The 17,083-nt window shown below is 41.7% G+C and overlaps 1 protein-coding gene across 3 annotated transcripts in view; it reads left to right on the top strand.

Annotated features, from left to right (window-relative positions):
- The window catches only part of GLT1D1 (glycosyltransferase 1 domain containing 1), a 116,084-nt gene that overhangs the window by 70,000 nt on the left and 29,001 nt on the right, over positions 1 to 17,083 (top strand). For all 3 annotated transcript variants that reach the window (XM_055550303.1, XM_055550301.1, XM_055550302.1), the window contains exons 9-10: positions 10,534 to 10,577; positions 12,683 to 12,803. In XM_055550303.1, coding sequence (XP_055406278.1) covers positions 10,534 to 10,577; positions 12,683 to 12,803 — 165 coding nt within the window. The remainder of the gene's footprint in view (positions 1 to 10,533; positions 10,578 to 12,682; positions 12,804 to 17,083) is intronic.

The raw sequence follows: 17,083 nt of genomic DNA, 5'->3' as shown, positions 1-17,083 counted from the left end.
GGGATACAAACATTCAGCCCCTAGCAATATCCCTGCCTTCTAATGGGTCTTTATCAAATCTAAAGAGAATCAGTAGCCACCATTACAAACACCTTAGTGTTGTCTTAGTAGACAGAATAATTTGAGTTTCTGAAATACTAAGGCAGCACTGAATATGATTAGTCACAAATTCAAACCACTTGTTTCCTTCTTGGCTCCCTCTTCCCTACAAAAGTTTTCTTTTCTTTTTTTTTTTTTTTGGTTACACTGCCCGATTTGTGAGATCTTAGTTCCTCAACCAGGGATTGAACATGAACCCCTAGCAATGGAAATGCAGACCACCAGTGAGTTCCTCAGAAGATTTAAAACCAATATATTGATATGTAGACATGCATTTCATATCCTCCAATAATTCAGGTAAACTAGTGTCTCTTAAGTGTTGTATGTTTCTTTGCTTTTTCTCCATCACCAGTGGTATGCTGGTCAGTGTTGAACAACTGGTTTTATTGGGATGGGCAAGGTGGTAAACCCTATTTTTTTTAAATTTTTTTAATGTGGACCATTTTGAAAGTCTTTATTAAATCTGTTGCAATATTACTTCTGTTTTATGTTCTTTGGGTTTTTTTTTTAAGCTCCCTGACCAGGATTGAACCTGTGCCCTCTTTTTTGGAAGGCGAAGTCTTAACCATTGGACCAACAGGGAAATCCCAAACCGTAGTTTATAAAAGCCTTATTTGCCTATTTCTGTAAAAAGGTTTTCCCATGGCCAGTTTCAAATTACCAGACAGCAAGTAAAGCCAACTCCAGCACATTTTACATGGTGACCCACCACACACACACACACACACACACACACACCACAAACAAACTTAATTAAATACTCCTCTTGATTCATGTATGTCACACAGTCTGATATTTAAAAACCTGTTCCATGCCTCTGCTTTGATATTTCATGTCATTAAAACAGTGCCTATTTTTATTCCAAGATTGATTTCATGATGTGCTTCATGATTCAAAGTTTGGAAAACACTGACTTGGGCCACACTGGATGGTTGTGTGTGTGTGTGTGGCCCCTAAACATACTCCCTCTTGAAAGCCAGTGTGTTGGCTGCTTCCTTAATGAGATTCCCTCCCCAGATTGTGGCCTGGCTTCGATATGCTTCTCGTGGCCACTCAACTTAAACAAGCTCTTCCCTATTATCCTTGCAAGATTTCTAGGCATCTGTCAGTTTTCAGTGTCAAGAATTCAATTTAACACCACTTTGGAATACAGAAGTAGGAGGAGACTAAAAGGGTTTTCCACTTGACATTGAATGTTTGCTACAATGTTATGGGTTAATACACTGATCTTTTAGAAATGAATTTGAGAAGTGGGTCAGAGGTCAAATCTTGGGACACATTACAATTCATCTTTTAACCATTATCTCTTAGAGCGGATTAAACACCCCAAGTACTACAATTATTTTTGACATCTGATGTGAGTACACTCTTCCATTCATTTTTTTTTTTTCTCTGTTAACTGCTAAACTCAATGACTGAATAAACGCTTTAAGTCTAAATTGAACTGTTTAGGAGGACTGTAGCCTTTCTGGGTCATGTGCAGGGCCTCTTAGAACAAAATTGCATTGACTCGGTTAGTGAATATGTCTTGAGAAAGAGCTCAGTCTGTTTTTAGGGTGTGCTCACAGTGCATTCAGCAGTGATTCCTGCTCCCTTTGTCCATGTCTCTGCATGGAGCCTGGTCAGATAGGAGACCCCAGTGAAGAAGCTACACAGTTCAGCCTATGCCCTGGGCTGCAGCCTCAGACCAACTTCAGCACAAGGACATGTATTAGGAGATGATAAGAGCTTCTAAGAGAATTGTTGGGGAGGCTGAAGACCAGATTTGACTGCATCCATTTCTCAGTCTCTGGGTCATTCCCTTCAAGGTCCATGGTCTGCCATGGGTTACCTCTGCCATTTTGTAAGGAGAGGACCAGGTACCTAATTCCACTTCCATCAGACCACACCCAGTGGGCAGAAGTGAGAAGATGCACAGGGGAAGCAGAAGAGGTGAAATGGATGCCAAATATTCAAAGCAGAAAACTGATGATCATGGCATATGCAAATTACCGGTTTGTGAACGATCCGACAAGAACCGAATACTTTTGTAGGTCACTTAATGGATATCAATGTGGCCCTTATGTTTAGTCCCAGAGAATAGAATAGACTTGGCCCCTGCCTGAGTGGATGTGAGGTCTGGTTAGGAAGAGAGACTAGGACAGATAACTCTGGACTGGAGGTATATCTGCCAGGACAGGGGAGACCATGGGCTGGGCTGCATACAGTGTTCACGTTTGTTCCTACTGTGTTCCATGGTCCAGCTCAGAAGGCAGTTATCACCCTCCTCTTTGGAATATTACTGCTCTCCTTTTTAATTGACACTCATCTCTCTACCAACCATTTATAAATTACTAAAGAGAATGTTTGGAGAAGACAATGGCACCCCACTCCAGTACTCTTGCCTGGAGAATCCCATGGGTGGAGGAGCCTGGTGGACTGCCGTCTATGGGGTCGCACAGAGTTGGACACGACTGAAGTGACTTAGCAGCAGCAGCAGCAGCAAAGAGAATGTTGGGCTTCCCAGGCGGCACTAGCGGTAAAGAACTCACCTGCCAATGTAGAAGACGTAAGAAACGCAGTTTCGATCCCTGGGTTGGGAAGATCCCCTGGAGGAGGGCATGGTAACCCACTCCAGTATTCTTGCCTGGAGAATCCCACGAACAGAGAAGCCTAGCAGGCTACAGCCCACAGGGTCGCAAAGAGTCGGACATGACTGAAACGATTTAGCATGCACACAGAGAGAGTGTTCTTAGATTGCTTTTTAAAAAATGGTGATGCTGTGTATGTTACACAGCTAAAAAATAAAGTGATCATTCTTAACAAGAACATTTCAAAAAGCGAGATCCCAGTCCCCTGTTAAATCTACTTAATCCTTCATTACTGCTTACTGCTGGCAAGTTTGTTAACATCTTTAGAACAAGATCAAATCATCCCTGTCAGGCAAAGGGTAGTTCTGCATGGCTGGGTAATAGAGTGATTGCATGCTAGCTGGGTACCCTTCACTGCTCTGGGCCTCAGTTTCTCCATCTGTAAAGTGGGCATGACTCAGAAAACACTACCTGCCTCATAGTTTCCTATGAGGCCAAAATAAGCGAATACTTGGCATAGCACCTGGTTTATAGGCAGCAGCATAGGGGCGTTTAATTAAAGAATGAAAGGACTTTCTGTGCTGATGTTTCCTTTGTGTGTTGACAGGCTAAGATTCTGTTTTAGCTGCAGGATGGTTTGAGTTAGACGCTGGTTTTCTATTAAAGCTTCTTTGATCTCTCGATCCAACCATTTTGGCAAAGCATGTGGTTTCTGCTTGCAGGGGTGTAAGGAGTGGGTGCATTTTATGGTTCTCTTTGATAAGCAATGTGGTAGGAACATTCAGCTCGTGCGTGACAGCTTAATGACTTCCCACGATAATTTCTTATATCTAAGATGATTTTCCTTCAGCCTGGGAGTTGAGACAATGTATTTTGCTAGAAAGTAAATAAGCTTAGAAGGAAGAAATGAGAATTTTCTTTGCTGCTTGCCATGCTCTTGCTTTTTAAAATTTCATAACATGCGCTTTCATTAAATAAAAATACCTACCCTTCTTCTTTTTTTTTTTCTTTATCTTGTGTTTTGTTCCCCTTGGCTTCACTAAGAGATTTGAAAATGAACTGATGTGGAAGGCAAGCCCAGAAAAGTTTAATGCAGTTTGTACTTTCAACTTGAAAGTTGCTGTTACACCTTTGGCTAAATTTTAGTTAAAGCGTTATGTTAGTTGCTCAGTCACGTCCAACTCATTGTGACCCCATGGACCATAGTCTGCCAGGCTCCTCTGTCCATGGAATTCTTTAGGCAAGAATACTGGAATGGGTAGCCATTCTTTTCTCCAGTTAGGTATTTCAGCTGTCTTTTACAATTTTTTTTTCCTTGATGAAATCTTTTCCCCTAATCACGAGAGAAGAAACATGTTTAAAAATTAAAAACAAGAGGAATTTCTGTTTTTTTCTAATAAGAAAAATAATTTTTGGCCACACGATGGAGCATGTGGGATCTTAGTTTCCTGACTGGGGATTGAACTTGTTCTCCTTGCGTTTGAAGCACAGAGTGTTAACCACTGGACCACCAGGGAAGTTCTGAGGAATTTGTAACTAAAAATTATAAGTAAAACATGTATGTCAGAATTCATGGTGGTAGTTGCTTAGTTGCTAAGTCATGTCTGATTCTTACAACCCCATGGACTGTAGCCTGCCAGGCTCCTCTATCCATGAGATTCCTCAGGCAAGAATACTGAAGTGGATTGCCATTTCCTCCTCCAAGGAACTGAACCTGGGTCTCCTGCATTGCAGTGGGATTCTTTCTGCTGAGCCACCAGGGAAGCCTCATCAAAATTCATAAGTAAGTGCTAGCCACTCAATCGTGCCTAACTCTTTGCGACCCCATGGACTGCAGCCCACCAGGCTTCTCTGTCCATGAGATTTTCCAGGCAAGGATACGGGAGTGTGTTGCCATTTCCTTCTCCAGGGGATCTTCCCAACCCAGAGATGGAACCCAGGTCTCCTGCACTGCAGGCAGATTCTTTACTGACTGAGTTGGTCAAAATTCACATGTAATGCCAAAAGAAGGCTTTCATGAAATTGTTTACCTTTTCATCATGAGATATTAAGGTTATAATGTAATCGAATGGCTTAGGATAATTCAAGTGAAAAGAATCAAAAGTGGGAAACAGAAAGGTAGAACCAGTTGGAAATCATTCATTTAGCAAATATTATCCAGCACAGAACTAGCATGACCTTGGGAGGAAAATGAAGATGCATAAAGAGAAGAGTTGGACAAATACCCAACAAGTTCCAAAAAAAGTAGGTCCATGTTTTGTAGCAGGTGGTAGAAAAGTTTGAGAGGAGACTTTACTTCCTGTTTGGATGATCAGACAAAGTTTCTCAGAGAGGGAACTTTTGCCTGTGCAGTGGGGGATGAATGGATTTTAAGGATTGAGGTTGGCCTTCCTGGTGGAGAAAAAGACATGTAATTAGAAGAGAGGTGAGAAGTGAAGAGTAAATGTTATTGAGTCTGAGTTCATACTGCCTGCTGCATGACAGTCCAATAAATCAAGAAATGAGTTGTTGGGGCAAGAAATAGCAACTTTATTTTGGAAGGCCAGCAGACTGAAAGGATGGCGGACTAGTGTCCCAAAGACCCATCTTCATTCAGATCTGCATCTACAGAGCACAGCTCTCCATGCTTGGCAAGAGACAAGCGAGAAATCTGGTTGTCTTTTTAGAAGACACCAGTCTGTGGGCGATTCATGCCAAATTTGTCACACTTATGCCGAAGGACATTCACTGAGCATGTTGCATACACTGAGAATATCCCTAAGACCCTACTAGGACAGAAAACATTTCACTCCTTAAAAAAAAAAAAATTATCTTCTTGTTTGATAGTTCTAAATGTTACATTTTCCCCCCATGGGGTCAAAAGCTACCTGTGTGATTTTGAGTGGAAAAATAGGGGGCAGAAATCAGGGGTCACAATTTTTCCATTTCCATTTGTTTGAGAATAGTATTAACAGCAGAGACATTAACACAGGTCAGAATGTTTCAGCAAGCAAGTTTCAGAAGTTGAATTTTATAACAATAAACCTGTTAAAATATTGCCAGCATTTGGATTTTCTTAAAACAAATGTCTTAAAAAAATTTTTTTTATTGATATGGGCATACCTATGTCTCATAAAAAGCCTCTTGATGAAAGTGAAAGGAGAGTGAAAAAGTTGGCTTAAAGCTCAACATTCAGAAAACAAAGATCATGGCATCCGGTCCTATCACTTCATGGGAAATAGATGGGGAAACAATGGAAACAGTGTCAGACTTTATTTTTCTGGGCTCCAAAATCACTGCAGATGGTGATTGCATCCATGAAATTAAAAGACGCTTACTCCTTAGAAGGAAAGTTATGACCAACCTAAATAGCATATTCAAAAGCAGAGACATTACTTTGCCAACAAAGGTCCGTCTAGTCAAGGCTATGGTTTTTCCTGTGGTCATGTATGGATGTGAGAGTTGGACTGTGAAGAAAGCTGAGTGCCGAAGAATTGATGCTTTTGAACTGTGATGTTGGAGAAGACTCTTGAGAGTCCCTTGGACTGCAAGGAGATCTAACCAGTCCAATTTAAAAGAGATCAGTCCTGGGTGTTCCTTGGAAGGAATGATGCTAAAGCTGAAACTCCAGTACTTTGGCCACCTCATGCGAAGAGTTGACTCATTGGAAAAGAGTCTGATGCTGGGAGGGATTGGGGGCAGGAGGAGAAGGGGACGATAGACGATGAGATGGCTGGATGGCATCACCAACTTGATGGACATGAATTTGGGTGAACTCCGGGAGTTGTGATGGATTGGGAGGCCTGGCGTGCTGCAATTCATGGGGTTGCAAAGAGTCTGACACGACTGAGCGACTGAACTGAACTGAACTGACGGCTGATTCTTGCTGATATATGACAGAAAACCATAAAATTCTGTAAAGCAATTATCCTCCAATTAAAAAAACAGAGTGGCAAAAAAATTTTTTATTGAAATATAGTTGATTTACAAAGTTGTATTTCAGGTATACAGATCAGTGATTCAGTTATTTATATATTCTTTTTTAGGTTCTTTTCCATAATAGATTAAGTGATTCAGGTATACACACACACACACACACACACACACACACACACACACACACGTTTCCCTGGTGGCTCAGACACTGCACTGTCTGTAGAACAGGAGACCTGGGTTTAATCCCTGGATCAGGAAGATGCCATGGAGAATGGAATGGCAACCCACTCCACTATTCTTGCTTGGAGAATTTCATGGACAGAGAAGCCTGGTAGGCTACAATCCATGGGGTTGCAAAGAGTTGGACACAATTGAGCAACTAACACACTCACACAAACACACATTAAATATATATTCTTTTAAAGGTTCTTTTCCATTATAGATTAAGTATTGCTCCCTGTGCTATACAGTAAGACCTATTGTTTATCAGTTTTATATACAGTAGTGTTTGTGTGTTGGGCTTCCCTGATAGCTCAGTTGGTAAAGAATCCGCCCGCAATGCAGGAGACCCCAGTTTGATCCCTGGGTTGGGAAGATCTGCTGGAGAAGGGAAAGACTACCCATTTCAGTATTCTGGCCTAGAGAATTCCATGGACTGTATAGTCCATGGGGTCGCAAAGAGTCAGACATGACTGCTGTTAATATATCCCTCTCTCCACGCCTTTCCCCTTTGGTAACCATAAGTTTGTTTTTTGTCAGTGAGTCTATTTCTGTTTTGTGAGTAATTTCATGTACATCATTTAAAAAATTCCAAATATAAACAGTATCATATGATATTTAAAACAAGTACGTTTCTTGTTGATGGCAACTAAGTGGTCTTTGCAGTATTTTAATCATATAGTAGGTTCCATCTGTTCAGTACACTTTTGAGTTGCTTTACATACATGTGTCTAGTGGTGTGTGTCTTCTGTACTGTTCCTGCAAGTTTGCTATTAAAGTATATTAAGCTTTTAAAAAATCTAGAAATAATTTCCATTTTGTTATATACCCAGATTTGCTGTGTCCACCATCGAAGTGATGTCATGACCTCAGGGGAATGAGTAAGCTTTGCATTACTGGTTCTTTGGGATACATCTTCAGCATATGAATATTTTAAAGGATCTGGGCTCCTCCACACATACACACACACAGTATTTCCTTGCCAGAGGAAACCAAAATGAAGTTTTTTGGAAAACACAAAATTATTTCAGTATGACAAACTCTAGGGATATCATCATATTCATTAAGTCGACTTGGTTTTATAATTCCTGATACCTACTGGTGAGGTGTGAATGAGAATAGAAATTGAATCTGCCTTCACTTCTAAACTCATCTGCAGTACCAGGAAGAGCTGGCAGACACTGTATTTGTAAAATGTGCTTACACCCTCATCTACCTCTATCTTTGAGGACATGTTTAGAATTTTGTCTTACACTTGCCTAAGTTTAAGAATATTTTCTCAGTTATTTTAAAATTGTATTCATTGTTAATAAAACCTGGGGAGGGATGCAGGGTAAAACCTGTCTACTGATTGTTTCATTTAATAGTTTGCAGTTGGATGAAACAGACGTGATAAACATGCACTGCAGCTTCATCCTAATAGGCTTGTAGGGACCCTATGACAGGTGGAAAGTTATCCGTAAAGATCCTCTTGGTACTTCAGGAAATAAATTTACCATAGAAGAGGTCATTGTGCATAAAGAGTACATTAGTTTGGCTTCTGATGGTCAGCAATAAGGTGTGTTTTCTGTGGATTCTGTGATGATATCAGGTGTGCAGGGTCTTGCTGAGAAGTACGGCAGTGTCACTGGGAAAGTACACGTTTGAGATGGAGTGTCTAGATATTTTTGTATTAGCGCTGCAATCTGCAGCTCTCACTCTTATGCATTCTAGCAAGGCTTTGATATTTAACTTTTCTTCTACTACTCATATAGCAGTTATTGTGTTTCAGAAAAAGTTGTAAGCACTGAATGTGTTTTAACTATTTGATCCTCCCAACAATCCCACGGTGCTGTTATCATTCTCTTCTTATGGATGAGGAGGCTGAAGCCCAGAGAGATCCATTAATGTGCACATGGCCATGTGGCTGCAGATTGGTTTGGGAAGGATTTGACCCAGGTGATCTGTCTCCAGAGCCCCACTCAGTCTGGACATCTACATATGAGTTTTCTTAAAAGCATGTGGAGTCAAAAAATGTTGGTATAAGAGACCAGTTTAAGAAACATTGCTATTAATGTTTGCATTAATTCAGCAAACATATTGACTACCAGGGATACAATGGACGAAACAGGGTGCCTGGGAGCTCCGCTAGTAGTCCAGTGGTTGAGAATCTGACTTGCAATGCAAGAGACACTGGTTCAGTCCTGGTCTGGGAACATCTCACATGTCACAGAGCAACTAAGCCCGTGAGCCACACCTACTGAAGCTTGTATGTTGGAGCCTGTAGTCCTCAACAAGAGACGCCACCTCAGTGAGAAGCCATGCCCCACAACTAGAGAGTAGCCCCCAATCTCCACAACTAGAGAAAGCCCACATACAGCAAAGGAGACCCACCATAGCCAATAAATAAATCTTTAAAAAAGAAAAAGCATGGCACCTGTCTCATAGGATGTATTTCCTCTAAATATGAAATAGGAGTGAAGTGCAGACTCAAGAATATCACACTGTAACTAATTAAAAGGTTGGACTTGGCTTTTTAAAAATGGAAATATAATTTGTGTGTCATACAATGCACCATTTAAAGTATTTAATACAAAGTTTTGCAGTCATCACCCCTATCTAATTTTGGGGTATTTTCATCATCTCCCCAAAATCCCATACCCATTAGCATTCACTCCCATTCTCCCCACCTCCCAGTGCCTAGCAACTAACCTACTCTCTTTCTTTATAGATTTGTCTGTTCTGGACATTTAATATAAAAAGAGTCACAATTTAGGGCCTTTTGCATTGGCTTCTTTAACTGAGCATCATATTTTCAAGGTTCCCCCATACTGTAGCATAAATCAGTACTCCATTCCTTTTTGTTGGCTGAATAATATTTCATTGTATGGACAAGACCCCATTTTGTTTTCCCATGTATTGCCCCATGGATGTGAATTTGCTTTAAAATTGTGTGTCTGGAAAGGCTCCCTGTTAAAAATAAAATTTTAATTCAGTCAGATCTTTTATTTTAGATCTACCAAGCATTCCAACTCCTTCTGCCTCAAAGGTTTTATGACAAAATCCACCACTGTAATCAACCAGCAAAACTTTCATTGAAGTATTATGTATTTGTCAGATTTTCCCTTGACTGTAAATGACTTCTGTTTTAGGACCTTGAGTTGGGTGGATAATTCTTGGCCTCCCATACCTGGAGCTTCACCAGGCTCTTATCTTATAGACCAAACAGGAAACAGGACTGCAGTTGGCCCTGTGTATCATCAGGTTCTGTATTCTCAGAAACAACCAACCATAGACTGAAAATATTCAGGAAAAGAGATTCCAGAAAGTTCCAAAAAGCAAAACTTCAATTTGCTGTGCATTGGCCCCTATTTACATTGCATTTATATCAGTACTGTAAGTAATCCAGAAATGATTTAAAGTATACAGGAGGATGTGCTTCAGTTAGATGTAAATACTATACCATTTTATATAAAGGACTTGAGCATCCACAGAATTTGATATCTGAGGGGGTCCTGGAACAGTGGATTCTGAAGGACGACTGTATGTGTTTGTGTCTTTAAATTTTCTCTCAAGTCCTTCTTTTCCTTATTACTTTGCAGTAGCTGGACTCCGGAGTATTCTTTTGTATTTAATTTTCTTTTTCCTTTTCTAAGTTGTTACATCTGGCTCTGTTGCCATGATCTGCAATTCTCTTGAGACTTAGATTCATTTCTGGCTTTTCCTAAAATTCATCTTTGTCAATTTTCAGGTTGATCCAGTCTTTACAAGGGAAGTAAAAGCCAAAGTAAAGAGGTAAGTATGGGACTTCCCTGGTGGTCCAGTGGTTAAAACTCCAAGCTTCCAATGCAGAGGATTCGGGCTTGATCCCTGATCAGGGAATGGTAAAGAACCTGCCTGCAAATGCAGGTTCAATTCCTGGGTCGGGCAGATGCACTGGAGGAGGGCATGGCAACCCACTCCAGTATCCTTGCCTGGAGAATCCCATAGACAGAGGATCCTGGTGGGCTACAGTCCATGGGGTCACAAAGAGTCGGACATGACTGAAGCAAGAGGGAACTGAGGTCGCACATGCTGAGTGACATGATGAAATACATTTTAAAAAAAGAGAGAGATAAGCATAGGGAGTGAGGGAGTGAACAGGTGTTTTGCAGGAGCGAAAGCCTAGTGACTGATAAACAATCCCAGTTTCCAGCATTCACCGTGTCCGAGGCTCTGTTCCCAACACTTCATTAATAATTCCTCCTTTAATCTCCTGATGATCCTGTGAGAATCTGGGGACTATTCCTTTCCCCACTGACAAGCCAGGAAGCTGACATGCTGGGAGCATCAGCAGTTCCCTAGGGAGGAGTCGCATGGATGCACGTGTGAAGACATACTACCTTGCTAAGTCAGGAAATGCTCAGGAAACCCACTTTGAGGTTATAATTGTCCCTTACCTCATGGGTCAAAACCGAAAAACAAAACAAAACAAAACAAAACTAAAAATCTGCTGGTGAGGGTGCAAATTGCAGCTGTTCCTCTGGAAAGCAATTTGCCAGGGTCTTTGCTATCAATTGCGTTTGTCTGCCCATAACAGAGACCAGGGCTTCCCTGGTGGCTCAGTGGTAAAGAATCCTCCTGCCAGTGCAGGAGATGCAGGTTTGATCCCTGGGCCAGGAAGATCCCCTGGAGGAGGAAATGGCAACCCACTCCAGCATTCTTGCCTGGAAAATCCCATGGACAGAGGAGCCTGGTTGGCTACAGTCCACGAGGTCCCAAAACAGTCAGATATGACTTAGCGACTAAACAGCAGCAACAGAGACCCAACAATGCTGGCTTACACACCCAGGGGTTTTAACTGCTCACATCAAAAAAATCTGAGGTCATTGGTCCAGGACCAGGTAAGACTTCAGAGACATTGTCTCCTGTCTCTCTTTCTTGTGTTCCCTACCTGTGACTTCTATTTCTAGGATGACTGTAGCTGTTGAACTCACACATCACTTTCTGTATTCTAAGTGGGGAGATGGGGCAGGGCAAGAGCCAGAAGGATCCTCTCCCGTGCGGGTCAGCCCCCTTTTATGTGTATACTCTCACTCTCCCAGGATCCCAGCTCCTCCTCCTGGCTACTCCACCACCCAGGAGGACGGGGAAACACTGATTTCACCCCCATGTGCAATCATGGATACAGAATGCATGTATGTAAAAGTATAACCAGTTATGTGAAATGATAACCTCAAAACCAAGACTGGAGAGGGTTGGGGGAATGGGGAAGAATGTCCGTGCTGTCAGGTGAGAAAAATAAAACAAGGAAAACCTCTGTGAGAAAGGTTGTGTTACACTCTTGGTTTTACTATTTCTATTTCTCTCTGTTTATGATACATTATCATTATCTCTTTGAGTATCTTTTCTAATATTTATCTTTATTTATTTATTTGACTGAACTGGGTCTTAGTTGTGACATGTGGGCTCTAGTTCCCTGACCAGGGATCGAACCCAGGCTCCCTGCATTGGGAGCACGGAATCTTAGCCACTGGACCACCAGGGGTACTCACCCTCTCTGAGTATCTTTTAAAAAGCATTGGGAAAAAGGCTGCATTCTTAGGAAAGGTCTATTTTCTAAATCATTCAGAGAAAAATGGCAAGAGCCACACCTCTGACATCCAGTATCTGAGAATCATGTGTCTTGTTGGTCAGAAGGATTCAGGATGGAAGCCGGTGTGTTCACAGGCTTCCTCCCGCCCTTATCAGGGCTGGAAATAGAACAGATTCTCACTCCGGTGTGGTTTTCTGTACTGAACCCTTTATCAATCATGCTTCCCTGGTGATCTAAGATATTTCTCCAAAATTGTCATCTCTCCACCCAGCCTCTCTCTGTAAGATTCCCAGCCATAGATGCTCTCTGCTCCCTGTTGTTTCAGGACCCCTGGGGTACGACTGATCAGGGAGATGGCTCAGGAAGACCTCCATGCAGTCATGAAGAATTGCTTCGCACTGGTGAATAGCTCTGTCTCTGAAGGCATGTCAGCCGCAATTCTGGAGGTAATGATCTAACGAGCCCTGAAAGTGGAAATATGAAATTGTCGATCACCCCTTTTCTTAGTCATGGAGGTGATGCATTTGTCAATAAAGCTGTGTGCTTCTTAAAGCTAACAAGCACAGTGGCGTCTCTTCGGGAGTTCTAAAGTAGTTTTGAAGTTCTAGCTGGGATTTAAAAATACTATTTTCTTTCTCCTTGCCATTTTTCCTTGCCAGTGACAAAATGAAATAAAACTAGGATAGCGTTGCCTCTCTGACTCACCAAGTAGCTTCAGTGGGAAGGTGACAGAGACTATGAAGGGCTGGGACAGGATGTGGATAAAGGTGTGTTTTGTAGGAAGACTTCTTTTGTCTTGATTTCTTCTCCCTCTTTTCAGTGTGTGCAATGATCCCAGAATTTAGGGGATAAGAAAGGGATGGGCTTGTGCACAAGACAGGGGGTGGATGTGGAAACACACAGAAGAGTGGTTACAGATGCACAGGAGGGCGGGAATGAGGGTGGACCAAACCTCTCCATCTAGTGCTCAGCTCTGAAAAATCGCTTCCTGAACTTTCCTGGTAGCCCAGTGGTTAAGACTACACCTTCCACTGCAGGGCGCGAGGGTTCGACCCCTGGTTGGGGAACTAAGATTGCACACACCACCGTGCTGCGCAGCCAAAAGGAAAAGAAAAATTGCGTATTCTGCTTGGGCTAAATATGCACATCCCAGCACAACCTTGCAGTCCATTGCTGGAGTTTTCTGCATTGAAATAAGCCCCTGCTCTTGAAAACCTGGCAGGCTCTAGTTTGACTGTATCAACTCTTGGGTAGAGGACTCAATCCAACCTTGAAGCCCTTTGCAGTCTCTTCTTACTGAGCATTTTCCATAATTGGGTGTTTACCCAAGATATCTTTTTTTTTGATAACTAAAAAAATGTTTTTTGGCTGTGCAGCATGGCATGTGAGATCTTAGTTCTCTGACCAGGAATTGAAACCGTGTTCCCTGCATTGATAAAATGGAGTCTTAACCACTGGACTGCCAGGAAAGTCCCAACCTGGATATCTTTTAAAACTTTTTCTGTTTTTTTTGTTGTTGTTGTTGTTTTTTGCCATGCCCTGGAACGTCAGGGATCTTAGTTCCCTGACCAGGGCTTAAACCCCCGGCCCACAGTAGTGAAAGTGCGGAGTGCCAACCGCTGGACCATCAGGGAATTCCCTTACCCGGATATCTTAGTGGCTTTGTGCTAGTGACTTGAGGTCATCACCAGTGTGCACTTAATACAGAAGGGTTTTTGCTTTCTCTTATTTTGCTGTTGGTTCATGGCATGCTGGTTCCTTTAAGAGTGGTATTAGTAAAGAGGAGATGCCATCTGTCCTGTCATAACCAGCCTTCGATGCTGAGTTGTCTTCATATCCCTAAATCACAAGCCATCAAATGTATGGAATTTCCTATAGTTCTTTACACATGACTTGCAGACAATGGATGCCGCAGAAGTCCTATGGATTAGCACTTGATAAAACCCCCTGTTCAGTTCAGTTCAGTTCAGTTTAGTCGCTCAGTCGTGTCCAACTCTTTGTGACCCCTTGCAATACAGCAAGCCAGGCCTCCCTGTCCATCAGCAACTCCCGGAGTTTACTCAAACTCATGTCCATGAGTCGGTGATGCCATCCAACCACCTCATCCTCTGTCACCTGCTTCTCCTCCTGCCTTCAATCATTCCCAGCATCAGGGTCTTTTCCCTTATATGAGTGAGTCAGTTTGTCCCATTGGGTGGCCAAAGTATTGGAGTTTCAGCTTCAGCATTAGGCCTTCCAATGAGTATTCAGGACTGATTTCCTTTAGGGTGGACTGGTTTGATCTCTTTGCAGTCCAAGGGACTCTCAAGAGTCTGTCTCCTCCAACACCACGGTTCAAAAGTTATCAATTCTTCAGCACTCAGCTTTCTTTATAGTCCAACTCTCACATCCATACATGACTACTGGTAAAACCATAGTTTTGACCAGATGGACCTTTGTTGGCAAAGTGATGTCTCTGCTTTTTAATATGCTGTCTAGGTTGGTTAAAACTTTTCTTCTAAGGAGTAAGTGTCTTTAAATTTCATGGCTGCAGTCACCATCTGCAGTGATTTTGGAGCCCAAAAAATAAAGTCTCTCACTGTTTCCTTATCTGTTTGCCATGAAGTGATGGGACCAGATGCCATGATCTTAGTTTTCTGAATGTTGAGTTTGAACCCAACTTTTTCACTCTCCTCTTTCACTTTCATCCAGACGCTCTTTAGTTCTTCACTTTCTGCCATAAGGGTGGTGTCATCTGCATATCTGAGGTTACTGATATTTCTCCTGGAAATCTTGATTCCAGCTTGTGCTTCATCCAGTCCAGCATTTCGAATGATGTACTCTGCATATAAGTTAAATAAACAGGGTGACAATATACAGCTTTGATGTACTCCTTTCCCGATTTGGAACCAGTCTATTGTTCCATGTCCAGTTCTAACTGTTGCTTCTTGACCTGCATACAGATTTCTCAGGAGGTAGGTAGGGTGGTCTGGTATTCCCATCTTTTGAAGAATTTTCCAGTTTGTTGTGATCCACACAGTCAAAGGCTTTGGCATAGTCAATGAAGCAGAAGTAGATGTTTTTCTGGCACTCTCTTGCTTTTTCGATGATCCAACGGATGTTGGCAATTTGATCTCTGTTTCCTCTGCCTTTTGTAAATCCAGTTTGAACATCTGGAAGTTCACAATTCATGTACTATTGAAGCCTGATTTGGGGAATTTTGACATCACTTTGCTAGCATGTGAGATGAGTGCAATTGTGCAGTAGTTTGAGCATTCTTGCCTTTCTTTGGGATTGGAATAAAAACTGATGTTTTCCAGTCCTGTGGCCACTGCTGAGTTTTCCAAATTTGCTGGCATATTGAGTGCAACACTTTCCTAGCATCATCTTTTAGGATTTGAAATAGCTCAACTGGACTTCCACCACCCCCACTAGCTTTGTTCGTAGTAATGCTTCCTAAGGCCCACTTGACTTCACATTCCAGGATGTCTGGATCTAGGTGAGTGATCACACCATCGTGGTTATCTGGGTCATGAAGATCTTTTTTGTACAGTTCTTCTGTGTATTCTTGCCACGTCTTCTTAATATCTTCTGCTTCTGTTAGGTCCATACCATTTCGGTCCTTTATCGAGCCCATCTTTGCATGAAATGTTCCCTTGGTAACTCTAGTCTTTCCCATTCTGTTGCTTTCCTCTATTTCTTTGCACTGATCACTGAGAAAGGCTTTCTTATCTCTCCTTGCTATTCTTTGGAACTCTGCGTTCAGAAGGGTATATCTTTCCTTTTCTCCTTTGCTTTTTGCTTCTCTTCTTTTCACAGCTATTTGTAAGCCCTCCTCAGACAACAGTTTTGTCTTTTTGCATTTCTTTTTCTTGGGGATGGTCTTGATCACTGCCTCCTGTACAATGTCACGAACCTCCGTCATAGTTCTTTAGGCACTCTGTCAGATCTAATCCCTTGAATCTATTCGCTTTGAATCTAATCCCTTGAATCCCTTGAATCTATTTCTACCCCCTGCAGAAAAGGAAATGTTTGGCCATTGGTCCTCCAAGTCTTTGAATCACATTTCACATCCATACTCTCATAACCCTAGTTTTTTACTTCAGGGACTACTTAATTAGAGCAATGCTATTATTGTATCATAAGTTGTTTGTAACATCCATTTATTCCTTTGGACACTAGTTGAATTTACTGACCAAAGGTACAATTTGTGAATATTGATGTTTCAGAGGTCATGGTAAATAATTAAAGCAGGGAAAAAAAAATCATGCTCTGTAAACTTAAGAAATGACTGATGTTGTATGCCTAATATTTTCTGCAAATGTGGCATCATTTAAAAAAGCAAACATAAAAAAATAAAATACTGTGGGCTGGGGTAGAAGCTATATACTGACGCCTGTAATTCTCGTGTTCGGAAGCTTTTAGAGCACAGAGCCTGAATTTGTGACATGTTCTTCTTCATCCAGATGTTGAATGCCTCAATATCTCAATCTGAGCTTAATGATTAGCATTAATCTCCATTTTGGTTTAAAATCAGCTTTCAACTAGAATCACTGGAGCAGTACATTGTACTCTTCATATTAGCTTTAAAAATGTACATTCTTAAGAGTACCAGTCCTCAAGCCTTGGTGAATTGCTCCTTTGTATGTAAATACACATTTCCTCTCCCCCACCTTCTTAAGAAAAGGTAAAGTGGATTTGGGGAATGATTTTGTAGCCAGCACATACAGCATTTCATTGCAGATGA

This window comes from Bubalus kerabau, chromosome 16 (genome assembly GCF_029407905.1).
Source record: "Bubalus kerabau isolate K-KA32 ecotype Philippines breed swamp buffalo chromosome 16, PCC_UOA_SB_1v2, whole genome shotgun sequence".
Classification (NCBI taxonomy): domain Eukaryota; kingdom Metazoa; phylum Chordata; class Mammalia; order Artiodactyla; family Bovidae; genus Bubalus; species Bubalus kerabau.
Note: the sequence above shows the minus strand (reverse complement) of the source record. Positions and strands in the feature narration are given on the sequence as shown.